Source organism: Geotrypetes seraphini, chromosome 2 (assembly GCF_902459505.1).
Source record: "Geotrypetes seraphini chromosome 2, aGeoSer1.1, whole genome shotgun sequence".
Taxonomy (NCBI): Eukaryota; Metazoa; Chordata; class Amphibia; order Gymnophiona; family Dermophiidae; genus Geotrypetes; species Geotrypetes seraphini.
In genome coordinates this window covers 377,659,668-377,682,000 of record NC_047085.1, presented here as the reverse complement: position 1 = coordinate 377,682,000, position 22,333 = coordinate 377,659,668, and the positions used below count along the sequence as shown (strand labels likewise).

Below are 22,333 nucleotides of genomic sequence, written 5' to 3'. Positions count from 1 at the left end.
TGTGTGAAATAAACAACGGAATCCTGTGAGAAAATTTACATTTGAAATTTGTGAGAAAAATCTTTTGAAAGGACTAAATTCTATGAGGAAAAGTTTATTTGGGATTTTATGTTAAAGTTATTTGGATATATATATCTTTTAGAATTGTAATAATAAAATAACAAAAATTCTTATTTCTTGTAAATTCTTTTTAAAAAGGTAATTTTAGATTTTATGTTTAACTTTTCCCTCTTAAGAGACTGAAAATAGGGAGTTTTAAAAGAGGGAGGGGTTACATTAACCCCTCTTCAGTTTGTTAATTTCTCACCACTTCCCTGTCCTTTTCCTTCCATTCTGACTCCTTCCCTCTGATTCACATCACTCTTCTCCTTCCCTTCCTGCACACTGAATCCTTTCTCATCCTCTGTCTTCTCCCATCACTCATCACTCATCCCCCGTCTCTGCATCAGCCCCTAGATCCTTCCTCATAACCCCATCATCAGACCAGTCTTCTCTTGTCTGCCTCCCTGCCAGCACCAGCCTCTGAGTCAGCAACACCCCCCTCCCACACACACACACACACACAGCCCAGCATTAGAACCTGTTACAGTTTCTGCCTCTATGCAGACAGAAAATGTTATCTGAAAGGGCTGGTTCCATATGCAAGATGTCGTCAGCTTGTATCCCTCATGACGAAAGTAAAGAAACAGAGAGGAGATGGTAAGATTGAGAAGTATCCACGAGAATGAGAGTCATCCCAGATAATGCTGGGAGGAATGTGAAGATGGGCTGCAAGACCTCACATTTTTACATATTACTCTAAACATATATGCAGACATTCACACTTTGCGCCATTTGTGAATATGCATATCCCACTTCCCTCACATATCTCACACACAAATAATATGCCACCTAAAAATCATGCATAAAGTGGCTGCTCCACATTCCATGCCATCTGTGAATATGCATACCCTTTCATATCCCCCACATATATTTCACACACAAATTATACGCACAAAATTCTCATATACACCTGACTCATCTGTGTATTTTCTGGCTGTAGCAGTCACCCTTATGCCTTTATGAATGACAGCTCAGATCTGTCCGTAAATTTTTGACATTACAGGTATGCTTCTTTCTGTGCATCACTTGGAAACATCTATGCATCCTACACTGAGCTCATGTTAATATTGATGGATTCTTTTACGTAGCTCTGCATAGCATTTTTGTTCACTGCTTCTGTGAAAGGGAAACAACAGTGCTCAGACGCTCTGTGCATGAGTCACACAATAAAGAGCACATTAAAGTGGCTAAAACTTGTCTGTCAGGATGTTGCAAGTTTGTTTTCCTTTGAACATCTGCCCCACAGTTATCTGTAGCTCACTTCCTTTTTAATTGCCTTCTTTCACCATTTGCCACAAATGCATGCATTGCTTGGAAGAAGCTGAGAGCAATGCTGTGGTTCTAGCAGGCTGGTAGAAAGCAAGAGCTTGTTACTATGGCAACTGAATTTCAGTCAAGCAAGCAAGGAGTTGTTGTTACCCAAATCCAGGAAGGAGATTGGAGGCCAGTTCTGGATTTCTGATTAGCTTATACTGAGGCATTATGAGCAGTGCTACAATGATTTCAATGTATGAATCAGTGCTTTTTCAATCTTTCTCTGGCTGTGACCTCATAATTCTGGCCACATAAAATTGTGTGACTGCCTAGTGTATCATTCCCCATCATCCCATCGGAAATTCAGGAGTGCTGCTTGTTATCACAACTTACCAAAACTCTGTTTTGGGGGTTTGGATTTTTTTTCTTATTGTTTTATTTGTTTCCAGGATCCACTAGAACTAAATTTAGGTCAAAAATGTGATATCAAGGAGCATTTGAACAAGCCCTCCCCTTTCTCCTCATTTAAAAAAAATTACTGACATTTGACAGTCTCTGAGGTTTTAAACTACCCCACTGGATAATTCAAATGTTTAATTTCCTGGGTATGGAATAGGAGGTGGCAGCATGGGGAGACTGTAATACTGCCATCCCGCGGAGAATCGACAGCCTTGCAAACCAAGAATACCATTGCAACGGTTTGTTTCTTTTTAACCTGGAGCACATCCAAGTGCTCTCTCTGTGGGCTTTCATTTGTCTCCTCTGCTCTTTCTGTGCAGTGTCTTAGGGATGCTGCAGTGCCTGGGCTGGGGAGCTTGGTTGCTGCTTGCAGGACTCGCCAGCGGCAGCCCTGCAGATGAGAGCACTGTGCGGGGCGGCCGCAGAGAGTGGGGGGATCCGGCCCTTGATGAACTGCACCAGGACACCTACAGCACCTTCACTTCTGAATTTTACGATCTCAGATATCTTTCGGAAGAAGGTCAGCAGCGGGGGCACCTGTAGCAATACAGCAGGACATGCATACGGTGGGGGTGGATTAGCTGCACATTACAGTTGCCATCTGTCTCCTCACTGCCGTTAAATTCTCACCTTTCCGGATGCTCAGTTATTAATCGTAACAAATGGTGTTTTGCCAATTCAAGCTTTGCTTATTAAGTATGTTTTTAAAATTCAGCCTTGTACTGCGATGCTTACGTATGACAACGGGAGAGAAGCATACACGCAAGATTTGAAGAGTAATTTGATAGTCCTCTAGAAGGTTTTATTAAGTCTCAGAGATCTGATATTATTGATTTCTTTTTATCTTCATTTTTCTAAGGCAGAAAAAAAAACTACGGTAGTTTAATTTTGAAAAGAATCCTTCAGTTTGAGATGAAGAGGGAATTTGTTCATGTGTGTGTGGGAGGGGGAGGGACTTTTTGTATGCCGATGTGAAATCGTTTTTATTTCAGCACAAAGGCCAGCAGCTCCCTGTAGAGAGAGGAATGTTTTCAGCAACAGACACTATTATTAGGCAGTTTGCTTTGCTTTTGGCATAGGCATTTGGGCCAGGATTCTGTAAATGGCATTTAAATCGGCTGGTGCCTAGAAAAATGGCACCAATCGTATGTCAATCATGCTTAGGCGTTGTTAACAGAATTGCAGCTACCAACGCCTTGGCGTGGGGGGGGGGGTAGGCCTTGGTGACGGGGTGAGCAGGCCTTCGCAGCGGGAAGGCAGGGCGGTGCAGAAGGAGGAGGAGGAAAAATGCCTTTGCGGCAGGAGGCAGGCCTGTGCAGAGGGAGGAGGAGGAAGAATTCTTTCGCAGCAGGAGGCAGGCCTGTGCAGAGGGAGGAGGAGGAAGGAGTAAGAGAGGGGAGGGGAGATGCCAGACCTGGGGTGAAGGGAAGAAAGAGACTAAACCAAAAATAGGGGGAGGAGAGGTAATGAAGAGAGGGAGAGAGAAATGCAAGACCACAAGGGGAAGGGTACAAGAGGGACAGATACTGCTCCAAAATAGGTGGGCAGGGTGCAGGATGGCAGGAGAGATAGTAGGAGAAAGCCTGTACCTGGGGAAGGGGATACAGGAGGTAAGGAAGAGAGAAAGAAGAATCTGGATATGGGGAGAGAGCATAGGAACAGCGACACAAGGGGAACAGTACTGGAGAGGAGAATAGGGACAGGGACACAGAAGAGAGATACTGGATAAAAGGGTAGTTGAGAAAAGGAGAGATGGTGGATCTGTGGATGGTGGGGTCCATTGCTGCAGCTGTGGGGGGATGGTTACGAACAAAAGGAAAGATGCCAGATCTCCGGGGAAGGAAAGGGAAACAGAAGGGGAGGACAGAGATGGAAGATGGATGGTTAGCACGGAGAAAGAAGAAAGAAGGAGATCCTGATCAGAAGATAACCAGACCAACATGATTTGAAAAATGACCAGACAACAAAAGAAAGGAAAAATAATTTTATTTTCTGTATCCTTCCAAAGCTGGTGTTAGACTGTGAACATGAGCTAGGATTTAACAGAGAGAGGAAAAGTATTTTTTGTTTGATTATTTTGTTTACACCACAGGACCAATGTGGGTAGGAGAGGGCAAAGGGGGTGAAGAGGCTATAAAATAAACCCACCAGAATGTTTGGAAAAAACCACTCAATTGGGCAGGAAAATCGAATCGAATCAAAAAATCGATTCAATAGGCTGAATCGAATTTTTTTTCCTGAATCGGGCAGCACTACGCCATAGCATCTACATTATCTATTTCATCTAGATTCACATCTGTTAACCATTCCCTTTCTAATTCTTTAACATCAAATTGTGGTCTTATTCTTAATCTCATAGGATGACCTAAATACAAAGGTTAACATGCTATGATCTGACCAATCTACTTTTTCTACTTCCAATATGCCATCAAGGTATTAAATTGTACTCTTATTGTGTAGGTTACCCTTTTCCAACTGCTCCCCCTGTGGATCCATTTGCAAAAATACGTGTTGATGACTGTGGAAAAACCAAAGGCTGCTTTAGGTGAGTATGATGTGAATTTGGATCTTATCATTCATATATATCTTTTCAGGTCTGGGTTCATGAATTTTACTATTTCAGTATTTATATTTATTCATCTATGTTTTTTGTAATAAGGGTGGGGGTCTATTTCATCATGTTTGAAATTGATCATAAAGACCTATTGATAGAAATACATTGAGAATTAGAGTCTATTTGCTTCCAAAGCTAAAGTGATTTACAACTAAAAAATATCATTCACTCCACCCCATTTCTTGGCTAACATAAACATGCAATATAACCCCATTACCCCTTCACCCATTACCCACTTTCCAGCGACATATCTGTTTCCTTTTGGCCAAAGTCTGGAAAATTCTGCCTTCTGCTGCATTTCACATTACTATTTTAATTCACATTTATTCTTTCATCAAGAGGAGACATTATGATGTACGAGGCGAACTCATTTAGGTCATAGCCATTAGGTTAGTCAAATATGAGTTGTCTGCCAAGGATTTGATTCATTGTCTGCTAGTTTGATTCATTGCAGTTCCCCAGTATTGAGGTCTCTCTCTTTCTTTTCATTGGGTTTTATTACACTTTATCTTATTATTAAAACTTTTTCAGTACTCTCTTCATTTTGGCTAATATAGTGGGGGCCAGTGGTGTATCTAGCATATGTGACACCCAGGGCACATCATTTTTTGACCCCCCTCCCAACATGTGTATGAATTTTGACACCCCCCCATCTGTATGAAAAACATGATTTTTAGTAACAAGCCACATGTCACACAAGAGTGTACCTAGGAAAAGGCAGTATCTTACATACTGCAGTGAGCAGTACAACATCAATACACCCATTGTAAAACTAAACAAACCAGACTAGTACAGATCAATTCTCCAGTCAATCCTAACAGAAATCCATGTCTTTTGAACACACAGACCACAGAAAACACCTTTGCCTAGTATGGAATATGTAATCACAAAATAACCCCTCCTCCTTTTACAAAACTGTAGTGTGGTTTTAGCCAAGGTGGTAACAGCTCAGATGCTCATAGAATTATGAGCATCAGAGCTATTACCACCACGGCTGTTGCTAAAAAACGCTCAACAGTTTTGTAAAAGGGGGATAAAATAGAAATACATAGACAAATGTTAAACTGAACCAGCAAGAAGCTGGACTTTGCGTACAATGCAACACCACAGAAACAGTGACGCATGTTCCCTAAAGCAAAAAATAAATAAATAGAAATATTTTTCTACCTTTGTGTTCCCTGATTTCTGCTTTCCTCATCTTCTTGTCACTCTCTTCCTTTCATCTGTATTAGAGAATGACACGGTGGCGGTTTACCCGCAGCCACCGCGTTTAGCCACGGGTAACCCGCCGAAACGGGGAATGAAAAATAGCAGTCGCTGCGGGGACGGGGACATGGCCATTCACCGCCCTGTGGAGCGGTGAATGGTCTTGTCCCCGCAGTGAGGCATGAAGGATCGCGCGGTCCCTGCAGCCACCACCTGCCTGCCCAATTGATCCTAGTGTTTAGCCAGCTCTCTCCCTTCTCCTCACCTTAGTTTGTAGGCTTTCTTTTTCGGCGACCCGCACACTATCAAAGAGCCACGCACCCGCTGCTGCTCAGTTTCGATCTTCTGCTCTGATGCAACCGGAAACAGGAAGTTGCAGCAGAGCAGAAGATTTGAACACTGAGCAGCCGCGCGTGCGCGGCTCTTTGGGAAAGCGTGCAGGTCGCCGAAAAAGAAAACCTACAAACTAAGGTGAGGAGAAGGGAGAGAGCTGGCTAAACACTAGGATCGATTGGGCAGGCGGGTGGTGGCTGCGGGGACCGTGCGATCGCTCGTGTTCCCGGCTCAAACTGGAAGGAGGGAGTGAAAGGGAAAAGGATTCTGGGCCAAGGGGAGGAAGACGGAAAGAAAAACCCACAGCAGGAAAGAAAGGGAAGGACAGGCAGGTGAGCCTGATGCTAGAAGCAGGGGGGGGGGGGGAAGAAAGAGGGAAAAAAGCTAGATGGGGTTGAAAAGAAGAGACACACTGGTATGGAAGAGGAAGATAGGGGAAATCTGGACACAGGAAGGTAACAGAAAGAGGGGAAATTATGTGCATGGGGCATAGGGACAGAGACATAAAGGGGACATGCCAAGGGGATGGTATATGGACACAGGGGGGGGGCAATGGCAGATACATAGGGGAGATATTAGAAATGGGGAAAATAGGAGCACAGAAGCGAGATGGTTTGTGGGGATGGGACAGGGACCGAGCTCGCAGGCTCCAGTGGCTTGCACAAATTACATTGTAACGTGCCATGAAAATAAGAGGGAGGAAGGTAGATAGATAGGCCACGCGAGAGGAGCTGAAGGGTGGTAGAAAGGAACAGATGGTAAAGGAGGGAGGGAAGGGTAGTGGTGGAAAGGAATAGGACAGACATTGAAGGAGAGTGGAGAGGAACAGACCCTGAAGGGAAATGTGGAAGACAGAGTGGGAAGAAGACAGATGCCAGACTATGGGGGAGCGGAGGGAAGAAGATGGGTGCTAGACCAATTGGGGGGGGGGGGGGTGAAGGGAGAGGCACAGTAACAGCAAATGGAAGATGCAGAGAGAAGACACACAGTGGATGGAAGGAATTGAATGAGAAGATGTGGAAAGCAGAAACCAGACAACAAAGGTAGAAAAAAAAATTCTATTTATTTATTTATTTTTTGCTTTAGGATAAAGTAGTATATTAGTTGTGTTGATAAAAATTTATAAACAAAGCCCTGCCAGCTGAACATCTCTTTCTCTAGTTCAGCAGCAGGAACTTTGATTTATAAGAAAGGAATAAGCTAAATATTACAGTACTAAGGCTTTTATGGATGCAGCGGAGACGGTGACGGGGCGGTGAATGGGATGGCAGTGGCGGTGACGGGGCGGTGAAAGGGATGGCGGTGACGGTGACGGGGTGGTGCAGAGGATGGTGGGACGGGGACGGGGCGGTGACGGGGACAGATTTTTTCCCCGTGTCATTCTATAATCTATGTCTCCCCCTTCCATCTCTCCCTTCCCTCCTCCAATGGTTTTACATCTCTCTCCTCTCCTTCCCTTCCCTCTCCCACACCCCCATGGTCTGGCATTTAACTCTCTCCTCTCCCTCCCCCTCACACTTCCATCAGCATATGCCCCCTTTCTTTCCCTCCAACCCAATTCCCTCCAGTATCCTTCCCTCTTATGTCTCTCTCCCCTTTCCCTGCATACCAATGCCATCAGCATCTGCCCCCTTTCTCTCCCTCCACCACCCATTCATACTACCCTGCCTCCTTTCTCTCCTTACACCACCCTTCCATACCACCCTATCCCCTTTCTCTCCTTCCTCCACCCTTTCATACCACCCTGCCCCCTTTCTCTCCTTCCACCTCCCTTCCATGCTCCTTTCTCTCTTCCTCCAAACTACCAAGGTCCCACGATGACTGCAGCTGCGAGGGTGCCTCTCTCTCTGCTCTTTCTTTCGGTGGGCCCTCGGAGCCTAAATCACCTGGACAACCCTTCAATTACTGTAGTATTTATCAATGATCGAGTCCGGCTCCATATCGTTCTGCGCGCCCAACAACCGAGCTTCGTCCCTGTCTGCTTTGCGCTCACCGACACCGAGGAGCCGCAGTGGCACTCCTCCTCCTCCCACTCACAAGCATCACTGTAAACCGCCCACCCCGCTAGCTAAACAAGTGTGAGGGGAGACTGAGGGAGCTCTGCTGGAAGAAGTAAGTGACGTCGGAGGGGGTGGACCGGCAGATGCAGGGAGTTGCGGCAAGGTCCCACGATGACTGCAGCTGCCAGTCTACTTCTTCCAGAGTAGAGGTGGCAGAAGTAGTGACCATGGGACCTGCCTGCACATCAGCACGGCTGCCGACTCTGCTCCAGAATAAGTACGGGGAGTCAGCAGCCATGAAGAGATGAGGTACAGGTTGAAGAGTAAGACGGGCTGTGCACCCCCTAGGGCAGTGGTCTCAAACTCACGGCCCGGGGGCCACATGCGGCCGCCAGGTACTATTTTGCGGCCCACAGTCTGTATTAGTGCTGTCTGTACTAGTGCTGCCCACTCTTTGTAGCGTCCTCCGGCTTCCCCCCTGGCCTCCCGCTCTTACCTTCAGATAATTACCGCAACCTGCAGAGAGATTTGTCGGTGCTGTAGCAATTCTTGCAGGCTGCCGTCGTTTTCAGCAGCATGTTCCCTCTGCCGCGATCCTGACCCTGAAGTCAGAAGAGAGGCAGGACTGCAGCAGAGGGAATGTGCTGCGGAGGCCAATGGCAGCTTGCAAGGAACGTTACAGCACCGACGATCTTCTCTGCAGACTGCAGTAATTAGCAAAAACTAAGACCAGGAGGCCAGGGGGGAAGCTGGAGGATGCTGCAAAGAAGGGAGGAACATGCAGGCCTTTGGAGTGGGGGGGAGTGGGGGAGGGAAAGATTTATAAACTATAAAGAGTTTTACTTCATGCAAAATTTTCATTTTTAAATAAGACATTAACTATTTTTTCTGCGGCCCTCCAAGTACCTACAAATTCAAAATGTGGCCCTGCATAGGGTTTAAGTTTGAGACCACTGCCCTATGGTATGCACCCGGGGCGGTCTGCCCCCCCATCCCCCGCCCCACCCTTGCTGGCCGTTGCCTTTACTAAATTTATTGCCAAACCTTTTTTGGTATTTTGTTGAATTATTTTTGACAATTTTAGGTTTAATTTTCAAACTTTTTAGTTGAGCAGTCTGTGGAGATATTCAATTAGGATTACCACTTTTTGGGCCGCAAAAATCCAGCCATATGTCCCTGCCTCCAGCCCTGCCCTGTTCTGTCCCCAGCCCTGTCCAGTTCTGCCTTCGGCTCCATCCCATTCTGCCCCAGCCCCTCTCCATTCAGCTTCCAGCCCCACCCCCACAAACCTCCTCTCTTCTTCCCCAACAAGCTCCGGCCATGTCTGGAGGGCCTGGAGCATGCACAGATGTGTGACGGATATGTGTGATGACAAATGCCGGGTTTTGGAAAGTATATCTGGGAGCCTGGACAGTCCTCTGAAAAGAGACATGTCTGGGTTTTCCCGGATGTCTGGTAACCCTATATTCAATGGCACTCTCAAGTTAACTGCCACCAGATGGAGCAATGGATGACCGAATTCAGACTAAAACTAAACTCAGAGAAAACAAAATTTTTCATAGCAGCGCCATACCCATTCGACACCAAAGCACCAATGTGAATAAATCACCTTAGTTATCCCATTCAACCCACTATGAAGATATTGGGTGTAACACTGGACCAGAACCTGACCATGAAAGACCAGGTAGACTCCTTGATCAGAAAAATCTTTCACACCCTCTTGAAACTTCGGTCCATCAGAGCTTACTTCGATGCCTCATCATTTCGAATTCTAGTACAATCCCTTATTCTGAGTCAACTCGATTATTGTAACATTGCCTACTTGGCACTCCCCCAGAAGTACATGCGGCGATTGCAACTAGTTCAAAATACAGCGGTTAGACTACTTTGTGGACTGAAGAAGTTTGATCACGTGACGCCTTCCTATCAACTTTTACACTGGCTACCGATGGAGGCATGTGTGAAATTCAAGTTTGGTTGTTTTTGCTTCAAGGTACTCTATGGCTTAGCCCCTAAATACATAACAGATCTTTTCTCTTTCACAACCAACAGACACAAGCAAAGCTCACACCTGAACTTCATTTCTCCACCGGTTACAGGTTGTAAATTTAAAAGTCATCATCTACATCTTCTTGCACATCAAGCAGCATTATGGGCTAAAGACCTTGAACATTTGCTTGTGCCTACTACCTATGGAGAATTCAGGAAACGCCTAAAAACACATCTATTCCGGAACTACTTAGGAAACCAACCTATTCAATCTTAGTCCTTAACAAACGACCGCAAGAACCACCAATCGCTAAGTCTGTACTTTGTTTATTCATTCCATCTGTAACTTTGTTTATTCACTCGATCTGTAACATTTCTAATCATTGTAAACCGCATAGAACTTCATGGTCCTGCGGTATATAAACTGTTATTATTATTATTATTCATAGTCATTCGCGCATGAGACATCAGCACGCCGACATTGCAGCGCCAACAATTCGGCGCAAGACACCAGTGTACCGGCGAAAAACTTACTTTTAAAGAGCTCTGATGCGGGATGTGAGTGGGGACCCCCTCCCAGTTTACTTCATAGACTTCGCGCTGCCATTGTGGAGGGGTTTGGGGGGTTGGAACCCTCCATTATAGAGTAAACTTAACTTTTTCCCGATTTTTTCAGAAAAAGTTCAGTTTTCTCTATAATGTGGGGGGTTGCACCCCCCATGCCCCCCCAACAGCAGCACAAAGAATATGAAGTAAAGTGGGAGGGTTCCCCCACACCCCCCGTCGGAGCTCTTTAAAAGTAAGTTTTTCGCTGGCGCGCTGCTATCTTGCACCGGATTGTTGGCGCTGCAATGTCAGCGCGCTGATGTCTCGCGTGCTTTTGTCCCATCACTGCCACCGAGTATCCCCACTTAGTTGGCGGGAAGCAATTTAAGCAGGCACGAGAGGTTCCTGCACTTTTAAATTGCTTTGAACTCGTATCAGCCCCTAGAAGTACACATCAAGGTTCTCTCCTACCCTGGCAGTCTTCTGTCCATATATCATTCATTCCTGGAGGTTGACTTGACTGCTTACAGTTTCCCATTCCAAGGAAATACTTAGCTCTGGCTACTTTTTTTTCCCTGGTACTCCCCTCAGGCATTATAGCCTCAGTTACCTCTTCCTTAGTCTTCCTGGAAAACCATCACTTGGTGCCTCCCTGAATTGTTCTGTTTAGGGCATTTAACTCCCCACCTGGGCCCCACCCCTCTGGCTCTGCAGGTTAGCACCACCTGCCATAAGGTGGTTCAACTTCAGCCTCAGTGAGGGTGTGATCCTTTGAAAACCCATTCCCTCCCACCTGTATAAGGATACACTAAACCCATTTCTTAGCTCAGCTTAGTAAAAGGGCTGCGCAGATTGTGAGCCCTCCAGGGGCAGAGAAATTCCTAGTGTACCTGAGTGTGACCTATCTTGAGCTCCCATTGAAAATGGAGTGAGCTAAATCTCAGAAAAATAAATTAAAATATATCTCATAAAGTCATCCTATGCATATTTGTATGTATGTTCAGTAGTTTAGTTTATTATCATTTCTAGCTCGCCTTTATCCAAGGCGGATTATAAAATATACATACACAATAAAACAATTAAAATACATATGCAACAATTAACAAAGCTGCTTGCCTATCACACCCAAATGTCTTACCAAATGCTATACTTGATGGTACAGAGCACATAACTTCCTATTCACTGTTTAAGGTATTACATCACACTAAGTGTCATATTTCATGATGCAAAACAAGTGGTTTTTTTAAGGTTTGCTTAAATTTTTGCAGATCTTCAACTGTTGTAAGTAACTGTTGTAAGCACTGTACACAGGCATTTCCTGGGCTACAGTGTAGCTAGATTGTGGGTGGAGTCATACTTTATGAAATATGAATCAGTGTACATCTGTATGCAGGTTTGTTTTACCTGAGACTTCTTCAGGAATTCTGCTAGTTTGTTTCTAAGACACTGACACCTATATGTCTTTATGGAATAGGCACCTTTTTAGCTTCTTGATGTAGGCTACCAGTTGTAACATTACCCTCACTCTGTCAGTTCAGCGTTATCAATGTACAGTGCCCCGTGAACCTGGTTCTGTCTGCATGTGCTGATACCTATGTCCCACATACAGGGGGCTCATGTACAACAAAAGACTGAATTTGAAAAAAAAAAAAAAAAAAAAAAAAAAAGGAACCCATTACATCCTTCTTGGTGGGGGAGAATCCAAACTGTGAAAATGATGATTTTGCCTGTAGTTTGCTACCAAATGAGTATGCTGCCGGTTTATTTTCAAGGGTCCTTTTATAAAAAGTTAAATAGTATCCTCACAAAATTTATTTGGCTGGGCAAAAAAGCTAGAATTGCTTTAGTATCTCTACAAAAACCAATTGTGGCGGGGGAGGGGGGAAGTCAATTTTCCAAATTTTTATAGATACCATCAAGCTTTTATTCTGCGTCAGGGTATGTATTGGATCCTTCCTGAAGTCTTGTAGCATCTTCCGGATTGGCTTTATTTAGAATGGCAACTCATGTCCCCATTACGATTATGTCATATTTTGAGTATTAAGATGCCATGGCTTTATAAGGACAATAGTATTCTATGTGATACATGGAAAACATTAAAATTTATTGATAATCTAACATCTATACCAATACAGTAATCCATGTGTCAATCTATATGGCTGAATTCCAAGATTCAAATTGGCGAGTTTAAGATAATCTGGAAGCATTGGATGCAGGCAGGTATACATACTTTAGATCAGGGGTGCCCACACTTTTTTGATTCGCGAGCTACTTTTAAAACAGTGGTCTCAAACTCAAACCCTTTGCAGGGCCGCATTTTGGATTTGGAGGTACTTGGAGGGCCTCAGAAAAAAATAGTTAATGTCTTATTAAAGAAATGACAATTTTGCATGAGGTAAAACTCTTTATAGTTTATAAATCTTTCCTTTTAGCTAAGTCTTAATAATAATAATTTATATCTAAAGAGACATATGATCAAGAAACTGTTTTATTTTATTTTTGTAATTATGATAAATATACAGAGGGCCTCAAAATAGTACCTGGCAGGCCGCATGTGGCCCCCGGGCCGCGAGTTTGAGACCACTGTTTTAAAATGACCAAGTCAAAATGATCTACCAACAATAAAATTTTTAAAAAAACACAACGCACACTGTACACATAGAATTGTTAATTATCATTCCTATTCCGGGGTTTTTTCAAAGAGGTCAAAGCAGATGACTATGCACTGTCACCTCAGTAACAACCATACAAATATAGACAAATACCCACCCCCCCTCCGTTTTAACTAAACCACAATAGCAGTTTTTAGCGCAGGGAGCTGCGCTGAATGCCCAGCGCTGCTCTCGACGCTCATAGGCTCCCTGCGCTAAAAACCACTATTGCGGTTTAGTAAAAGGGGACCATATTGTAAAATATAGACAGCAGATATAAATTCAAACACATTTTGATCACTAAATTTAAAATAAAATCATTTTTCCTACCTTGTCTGGTGATTTCATGAGTCTCTGGTTGCACTTTCTTCTTCTGATTGTGCATCCAATCTTTCAGCCTGTATACTTCCTCTCCTCCACACCTCATTCCCTCCCCCAACTTTTTCTTCCTCTCTCCCTGACCTTTCTTTCTTTCTCTCTTCATGCCCCCTTTCTTTTTTTCTGTTTCTCTTCTTTCCTTCTGTCTCCCTGCCTTCCCCCTTTCTTTCTCCCTGCCCTTCCCCAAGCCACTGCCACTGCCGCTGCCATCGGGGAACAGGACCCAAACCTCCACCAATGGATAACAGGCCCCAAAGCCACCGCCGCCGCCGCCCCATGCTCTCCCTGCTTCGGGCCGACCAGCATTCCTCTCTCCGACGTCAATTCTGCCATCAGAGAGGAAGTTCCGCCCAGCCAGGGAGCGATTGGCTGGCCCGAACTTCCTCTCCGACGGCAGAATTGACGTCTGGAAGAGGAAGACTGATCGGCCCGATAGATCGTCAAGGCAAAGTGAGTCCTGGGTGATCGACTCACTTTGCCTTGGTGAGCTACCTGTCGATCGCGATTGACCTATTGGGCACCCCTGCTTTAGATGATGTGATATCAAAAGGGAGAATGCTTGATTTTTCACAACTTCAACAATCATTTGGCATAGCAAAGTCTCAAGTTTATAAATGGTTGCTGTTGAAGCAGGCCATTCAGAAGGGGGTCCCTGATTAGTGAAATTTAAAGGATCAGTATAGTTTGCCTGGCCTATACTTCCAGGTTGATTTCCTAGGACATCAGGCCACCAAGTGGTATAAATTAATATCAGAATATTTGAACAAAAAAACAAAAACTAGTATGAGAGACATTTGGAGCATTGAGATTAAGCAGCAGATTTCTGCTTCTCAATGGCCATGGATTTGGACTTGGAGGATGAGGTGTACAACGTCAGCGTTTATGAGACAAACATGGGTTTTGTTTGTTACATAGAAGTTTCTGGACCCCTGTTCGTTTGCAGAAAGTAGATAGTTCTAAGTCTAATAGGTGCTGGCACTGTCATCTAGATATAGGGACACTGGATCATATGTTGTTCTATTGTCCTTTAATACTCAACTTTTGGAGGTCAATATGGGGACAGATTAATATCATACTAGAGTCATCAATTGCATATTAAACCCCCATTGGACCGATATAAATGTTGGGTTTTCCTTATTATGACCGGGATAGCCATACAAATGGTTACTCGCAATTGGAAAAACTGCGATCGCCTTAATTTTACTATTTGGTGGGCGAATCTATGCATATGTTATAAGTATGAAAAGACGAATGCTGATATGCTGGGGCACAATAAGTTATTTAAATTAGTTTGGGGGTCCATTGACGTCTTTTGTGGCTTCATTATAGTTGTTTTTATTTTTTTATTTTTCATTGATTAGCTCACACACATCCAGGGGAGGGTGGGAGGGAGGGTTTGTTTTTGTTCCCTAATGGAAGAATTGGATGGGAATGGGGGTTCATTTTTCTGCATTATTATTGATTGATTATAAGTGCTTATTATGATTATTATTATATGTATGTTTTGTTGGCTTTAGAAAATTAATAAAGATTATAAAAAATATAAGACTGAATTTACTCATCTGTTATGTGATTCATCCTTTACCAGAATGTCTGTCTATGCGGGACATAGGCGCTGGCACCTGAGAATCGAATCAGAATCTATACAATATCCATTGAGACAAACAGATATGGGGGTACAAAACTTGATGAGAAAAAGCTATCTTTGCTTTTTACAGCAGGAGACTTGAGGAAATGCCTAACTTTTATTTTAGGTATGGTAAACCCGGGTGCAATGCAGAAACCTGTGACTATTTTCTAAGTTATCGAAGGATAGGGGCTGATGTTGAATTTGAGCTAAGTGCTGACACCGATGGCTGGGTAGCAGTTGGATATTCCTCCGATAAGAAAATGGTAAGATAAACCAGTTTTAATGATGCCTGATATCTGCATAATCTACGTAATCTGCCTGATATTCAGTGCTATTTAGCCAGCTGGGAACTGCTCCTGGCTGGCTAAACATGTTAAGCTAACTAACTGCTGATATTCAGGGAGAGACAGTTGGCTATCTTCTGCTGAATAGCGGCTAACCCGGTCACTGGCTATGTCATGCGACATAAGCGGTCAGCACCAATATTCATTGGCTGATTGGCTAAGTTGAGCGGCCAAACTGACCTCCCTAATAGGAGGTCTATCTTTGGCTGCTGTGACTTATCCCACCAGCCAATGAATCTCGGCTTGGCTAGCTATGTCAAATGTGGCTTAATATAGATCAGAAATTCAATGCTAGTCACTGGATATGGCCCCCTAGCATTGAATTTCTGGGTTTTCCGCTGACCACTAGAGGTAACTGGGCTGCCTCCTGCAGTCTGAAAATTGGGCCCAATGTATTTAGCTCACATATGGGGGGTTTTTTTCCCAAGAAATTTTTTTTAGATCTTCCAGTAGCTTTTGACTTTGTTGATTCTGAGTGTTTGAGGGCTCTTGATGACAAAGATACAGTTCTCCAACAGAACACAATGTATAAAGACCAAGGATGGGTTTTCAAGCCAAGGGTGCTCAAATATGAGGTTCCACAGGGGTCAGTTTTGTCCCTAGGCTTGGTTAATATTTACTTAAAACCATTATGTGAGGTGCTCAGAAAGTGGGATGTACAATTCCAAATATATTGATGATATTCTGATTAAGTATAGACTGGGGAAAGTGAAAAGACCATATTTTGGAAGGTCTCTAGAAGTATTTGAATGATGTACTGTAAGTGATTGGCTAAAAATGTTGATAAATGTGAACCTAATATATTTTGATGATTTATTCTAATATACTGTATACAGAAAGCTGACTTATGAAATGTTCTTTGTCGCACATACAGGGTGGAGATGATGTTATGGCCTGTGTTCATGATGACAATGGCAGAGTCCGAATTCAACATTTTTACAATGTTGGACAGTGGGCTAAAGAGATTCAAAGAAATCCAGCCAGAGATGAAGAAGGTGTCTTCGAAAACAACCGTGTGACTTGTCGATTCAAACGTCCAGTATATGTTCCTAGAGATGAAACCATTGTGGACCTTCATTTGAGCTGGTACTATTTATTTGCTTGGGGTCCAGCGATTCGAGGCAAGTTGATCATTTTGGTTTTTATTTACTTGTCTAATTTTGATCTTTAAATCTCCCTTTATAGTCAGAGGATCCAGGTGAAAGCAATACATACAGTGACGTACCAGGGGTGGGGGGGTGGACCGCCCTGGGTGCACACTCTTGGGGGGTGCACAGCTGGCCGGGTCCGGAACCTCCTGCGCTACTCTACAAAGGGACCTGTACCTCAGCACGGTTGCCGTATTTATTCCAGAGTAGAGTCGGCAGCTGCGAAGAAGTGCAGGAAGGTCCCGCGATGACTACATCTGCCTTCTCTGCTCCGGAAGATGTAAGTGATGTCGGAGGGGGTAGACTGGCAACCGCAGTCATCACGGTACCTTGCTGCAACTCCCTGTGTCTGCCGATCCACCCCCTCCAATGTCACTTAAATCTTCTGGAGCAGAGGCGGCAGACACAGTCATCACGGGACCTTCCTGCACTTCGGCAGTTTGGAGGGAGTGAGAAAGGAGCAAAGAAGGGTGGTGGAGGGAGAGAAAGGGAGCAGGCTGGTATGGAAGGGTGGTGAAGAGAGAGAAAGGGAGTCAGGGTGGTATGGAAGGTGGTGGAGGGAGAGAAAGGGAGCAGATGCTGATGGAATTGGTGTGCAGGGAAAGGGGAGAGAGACATAAGTGGAAAGGATACTGGATGAAATTGGGTTGGAGAGAAAGAAAGGGGGCAGATGCTGATGGAATTGATGTGCAGGGAAAAGGGAGAGAGACATAAAGGGGAAAGATAATGGATGGAATTGGGTTGGAGGGAAAGGAAGGGGGCAGATGCTAATGGAAGGGGGGGGGAGAAGGGAGAAAGTGAAATGCCAGACTGTGGAGGTGTGGGAGAGAGAAGGGGAGGAGAGGAGAGCGATGCCAGACCATTGGAGGAGGGAAGGGAAGAAGATGGATGCCAGATCAATAGGGGTGAAGGGATAGATGGAAGGGGGAGGCATACAATTTCTGGAAGGGGCATAGAAGGAGAGAAAATGCCATATAGAAGGGGCAGACAGTGGATGAAAGGAAGAGAGTGACAAGGAGATGAGGAAAGCGGAAACCAGAGAAGACAAGGTAGAAAATTTTTTTTATTCATTTTTTTGCTTTAGGTTAGTTTGTGATTATATATTCCATACCAGCTGAAGGTGTTTTCTGTGTTCTGTGTGTTCGAAAGACATGGCTTTCTGTTAAGATTGACTGTGTAGGATTGATCTATACTAGTCTGGCTTGACATGGAAAAGGATGTCTCAGTGGAATACCAGGTCTAGAGTTGGGGGAGGGAGAAGAAATGTGACTAGTGCTGTATAGAAATTACATATGCTTTTGAATGGCATGTGACTGTGGAGATATTTTAATGATATGTAGAGTATGTATAAAATAATGGGTAGATACGAGATGCATTCAATAATTTATCTAACTCAGTAGGAAAGAAAAGAGTTTTCAAAAACCCTTTGTTTTATTTTTTGGTATAGTCCCCTGATAGCTCCATATTTCTTCTCCCTGACATTTGGCTGTCTTGCAGGAAATATCGAAAATGGCCCTCTACTCATACAATCCCAAAACCAATTAGTAATTCCTCCTATGGCTCAGGCTAGACTTGACTCTACAAAAGAATTGGCATATTTATTTAGCTCCTTCCCTTCCAAATGATGTTAGGACTGAGGTCCAACTACGAATAGATTGCTTTAAGAAAAGAATGAAAACCTATTTTTTTAACTTGGTATTTTGGGGCTCATTATCTGGCTCCAACAGCCTTGAAGTGGATTGTATATGGTTAAAAGATTATGTTAAATGATTTAGTTATAGATTTTATTATAGTTGTAACTAGAACTTATTGTGAATTGTTTTGATTGGGTATAAGCTTAGAGAGGCGCTAAATCAAATTCCATAAACAAACACCAGAAAAACCCATCGATTTGGGGGGTGGGGGGGTAGGTTCCCTGTTGTTTTAGATTAAAAACATATGAATTGTGAGAAATGTTTTTGCTAGTACCCCCCCCAAAAATATTTTCCTATCTTACCTGAGTTACCGCAAGAATCTAATGCTTCTGTTGTTTAACTTCTCTCTGTAATCTGCAACCCAGATTTCCATTTTTCTAGAACTTTCCTCCATTAACCTCTCATCAGTTCTCATCAATCGTACATTTCCACTTCTTATCCAGCTGATAGACTGGTTTCCTATGGCAATAGCTTTCTAGGATTACCGTTGACTACACATTACAGCATATTCTGATCTTGTTCATTTCTCACGCATTGCATCCTAACTGGATTTTCATGTCATTTGGTTTCATTGATTTTGCAAGCTGCCAAGGTTCATGTTGCAAGAAGTTGTCTCAAATAGAATGTTTTAGAGACACCAGCCTCAGTTGAATGCTCTGTACATTGTGATGCTTACAAAACAAAATAAAACATACAAAATAAATCAAAGAGCTATTTGTAAAATTCCTTTATCCTTTTTTTCCTTTTGTAATTTTCCCTTACTTTCTTTCCTCTCAAGATATTGTAGTTCTTCCTGGGTCCCTCCGCCTTTTTACCTTATTTTATCTCTCTTTGTTATTATGTTTACCTTTATGCCTTTTTATGTAATTTTAAGCATTTTTATATAATTCTTTTTCTTTTAATCCCCATTAATTTTTATATAAACCGCTTAGTCTTATAATAAGCAGTATATCAAAACCTTAATAAACTTGAAACTTGAGGGTTTTATTTTTCTGTCTTTTCTCTGCTACAGGTTCCATAACACGGCATGACATTGACTCTCCGCCTGTATCGGAGCATGTAGTCAGCATTTATAAGTATGAAGACATTTTTATGCCGTCAGTTGCCTACCAGACCTTTTCATCACCATTCTGCTTGCTCCTTATCGTTGCACTGACATTCTACTTACTGATGGGAACCCCATGAACAGAGCTGAATACTGAAGACACAGAAGTTTGTCAATAGGAAATTGTGAACAAGGCTGCTTATTTTTGATTTTAATAGAATTTATTCTCAGTTTTACATATTGAGGTCAATATTCAATCTTATGTGATTACTAGTGGGAGCAATCTGCATAAGTCTTTCAGAAAAAAAATATTCTTGCTATAAGGCCAAAATTAGCCATTTTCAAATTGGGTGGGATTTATTTGGGGAGGGGAGAGGGAAGAAAGCCTAGGGCAGAGGAAAATCTTATAGTGGCCATATCCATCTAAGTGGGGAGTTATCAGTGTGGGCTACCATTAAGATGTTTTGTTGTTGTTACTGTTAATCCTAGTTCTGCCGCGATAAGACAAGGTAGTTGGGTATGTCTGCAAAATTTGCTTTTGTGTGTTTTTGATGTGGATGTTTTTATTTTTGAAAAATGGCCCCAAAAGATAGATGCCCTAAGGACCAAAATGTCTACCTTTCAAAAATAAAAGGTAGACAGACGTCTGGCTGTTTTGAAAATGTACATTTTCTGTACTGGATTTCTCATCGTTTTTTCCAAAATGTCCAAATTTGATTTAGAAATCTGTCAGAAATGCCCCTCTTTGTATCCTGTATGTGGCTATTCGACTTAGGATGGGCTGGGGAGGGCTTTGATGAGAACACCAGTAATTTGGGATGGTCTAGATAGGCTGGAGTGAGCTTCAACGGCAACTCCAGTAGTTGGAACCTAAGCACATTACTGGGCAGACTTCTACGGTCTATAACCCAGAAATATCAATCAACAAAGACAATTTAATTTCATCATAGATTTGCAATGCATTTACCCACTAGGCAGACTGGATGGACCATTCGGGTCTTTTTCTGCTGTCATTTACTATGTATGTTACTAGGTCTCACTGCATAAAATAGGACCTGTGTTAAAACAGCACGAGTCAGTGGTAAAATAACACATTTTAATGGTAACCCATGTTGATAACTATGCCCCTATATGCTAATGCACAAATAGCAGGTATAACTTTTACACAGATAAGATGTCTCTATAAAGTTATATATAGATAATGGTGGCACTCATGATAGAAATTACTACTGAATATTTGCATAACTTTATATGGATATTTTACTCGTATAAAGGTTTACAGCCAGCAGTTTTTAGAAGTTATACCTCTTTTTATTTAAATTATGAGCTTCTCAGAAGATGTACAAGCTTCTTCTAAGGCGTGCCAAATAATTATTAGAGTGAATTGGATGATTAAGGCCTCCCCTTTATCAAGTTGCATTATGGTTTTTTATCGTCGGCTTCTGCGGTAAAAGCTCCGATGCTCGGCTGGTGATAAAAACCCAAATGTGGCTTGATTTAAAAAAACTCCAATGTGGCTCGATAAAAGGGTGCCTAAGTGCTAAATCTCTGACAAAAATAATTCAGACCTCCTGATGCTTGCTTTTTGACATATGGACAAAAGTTCTTTTTTTAACCTGGTTACAATGAAGACTTTTGTGATAGCTGTACAGTAGTTTAGTTCAACATAGATTTTATCAACGATTTTATTGTTACCCCTCTAGGATTGTAGATAGTGCGGGCTACATATTTTTTAAATGGATATGAGAATAGGAAATATAACCAGTAATGGGACCACAAACTTTTATGGGCTCCTTTTACTAAGGTGCGCTAGCGTTTTTAGCGCACCCAGGAAATTACCGCACGCTATGCTTCTAGAACTAATGCCAGCTCAATGCTGGCATTAAGGTCTAGCGCACGGGGCAATGTAGCGTGCGCTATTCCACACGTTAAAGTCCTAGCGCACCTTAGTAAAAGGAGCCCTATGTTTAATCCCTTCTGAAGGAATACAGATGATGAGCTGTAGACCTTTTGGAAACAGTTCAGTCATTTAGAATGTTTTGCTCTCTGCCCAGTCAGAAATCCCTCACTGCGTGCAAAGATAGCCTGGCACAGTGGCGCACTTCTTCTATACTAATTATTCAGTGTAACTGTAAAACTATATCATATTGTAGATTTACAGATATCTAAACACAGACCTGTCGGCAAATGCCATGTAGGCACATTAGCTGACATGTATGGGGGATACAATATAGGGGAAAAGTATGAGTAGGAAATTGCTACTACGCAACTCAGAATCAAAATTCAATATTTTTAATTATCCGTGGACTAGCTGAATATTTCTATTGTTTACATTAAAGAGCATTTGTGATCTGGCTTTGAGAAGTTTTGCTACTTTATTTAAAAAAAAAAAAAACCCCAACAACCCTCCAAATTATATATATTATTTTTTAAGCTACTCGGATCTAGAATAAGAACATTTTCTGATATCCTTACAGCTGTGCACTTGGTGATTTTCATACTTTTCATATGTTTTTTTAGGCTTCCATGACTGGTGTCATGAATGTTGCAGTTTCCTAGGTCTTGCTGTGTCTGAATACAGTGGAACTGACATTTCAGCCATCATGCTATGGCTTTATTCATACCTTGAAGGAAGCTGCAGCACAATGGCTGAAATGTTGGTTCCACTTACTTGGGTGCAGCAAGACCTAGGAAACTGCAACATCCATGACACCAGTCATGGAAGCCTAAAAGAACATATGAAAGGTATGAAAATCACCAAGTGCACTGCTGAGTGTATTAGATCTGTGTTCTAAATGAAAATCTCACTGTGCTGAGTGTGCAAAACCATATAGGGTATGGCCCTCTTTTACAAAGGCATGCTAAGCGTTTCAGTGCGCTATCAACACGTGCGCTAACCGCTAACACATCCATAGGATAACATGCACGCGTTAGCATTTA

At 42.9% G+C, this 22,333-nt stretch overlaps 1 protein-coding gene across 1 annotated transcript; it reads left to right on the top strand.

The window, feature by feature from the left end:
* Nucleotides 1–646: 646 nt before the first annotated feature.
* Nucleotides 647–21,943, top strand: FRRS1L (ferric chelate reductase 1 like). Its single transcript, XM_033932860.1, has 6 exons — nucleotides 647–699; nucleotides 2,136–2,335; nucleotides 4,276–4,360; nucleotides 15,287–15,425; nucleotides 16,381–16,627; nucleotides 19,361–21,943. The coding sequence occupies exons 1-6, from the start codon at nucleotides 647–649 to the stop codon at nucleotides 19,531–19,533; spliced, it is 897 nt and encodes a 298-aa protein (XP_033788751.1). The 3' UTR covers nucleotides 19,534–21,943.
* The last annotated feature ends 390 nt before the right edge of the window (nucleotides 21,944–22,333 follow it).

Excerpts from the sequence above, each read along its gene's own strand:
- FRRS1L (XM_033932860.1), top strand. The coding sequence starts at position 647 with ATGTCGTCAGCTTGTATCCCTCATGACGAAAGTAAAGAAACAGAGAGG. Across the intron at positions 700-2,135 it reads AAAGAAACAGAGAGGAGATG|TGTCTTAGGGATGCTGCAGT; the intron begins GTAAGATTGAGA and ends CTTTCTGTGCAG. Across the intron at positions 2,336-4,275 it reads CAGATATCTTTCGGAAGAAG|GTTACCCTTTTCCAACTGCT; the intron begins GTCAGCAGCGGG and ends CTTATTGTGTAG.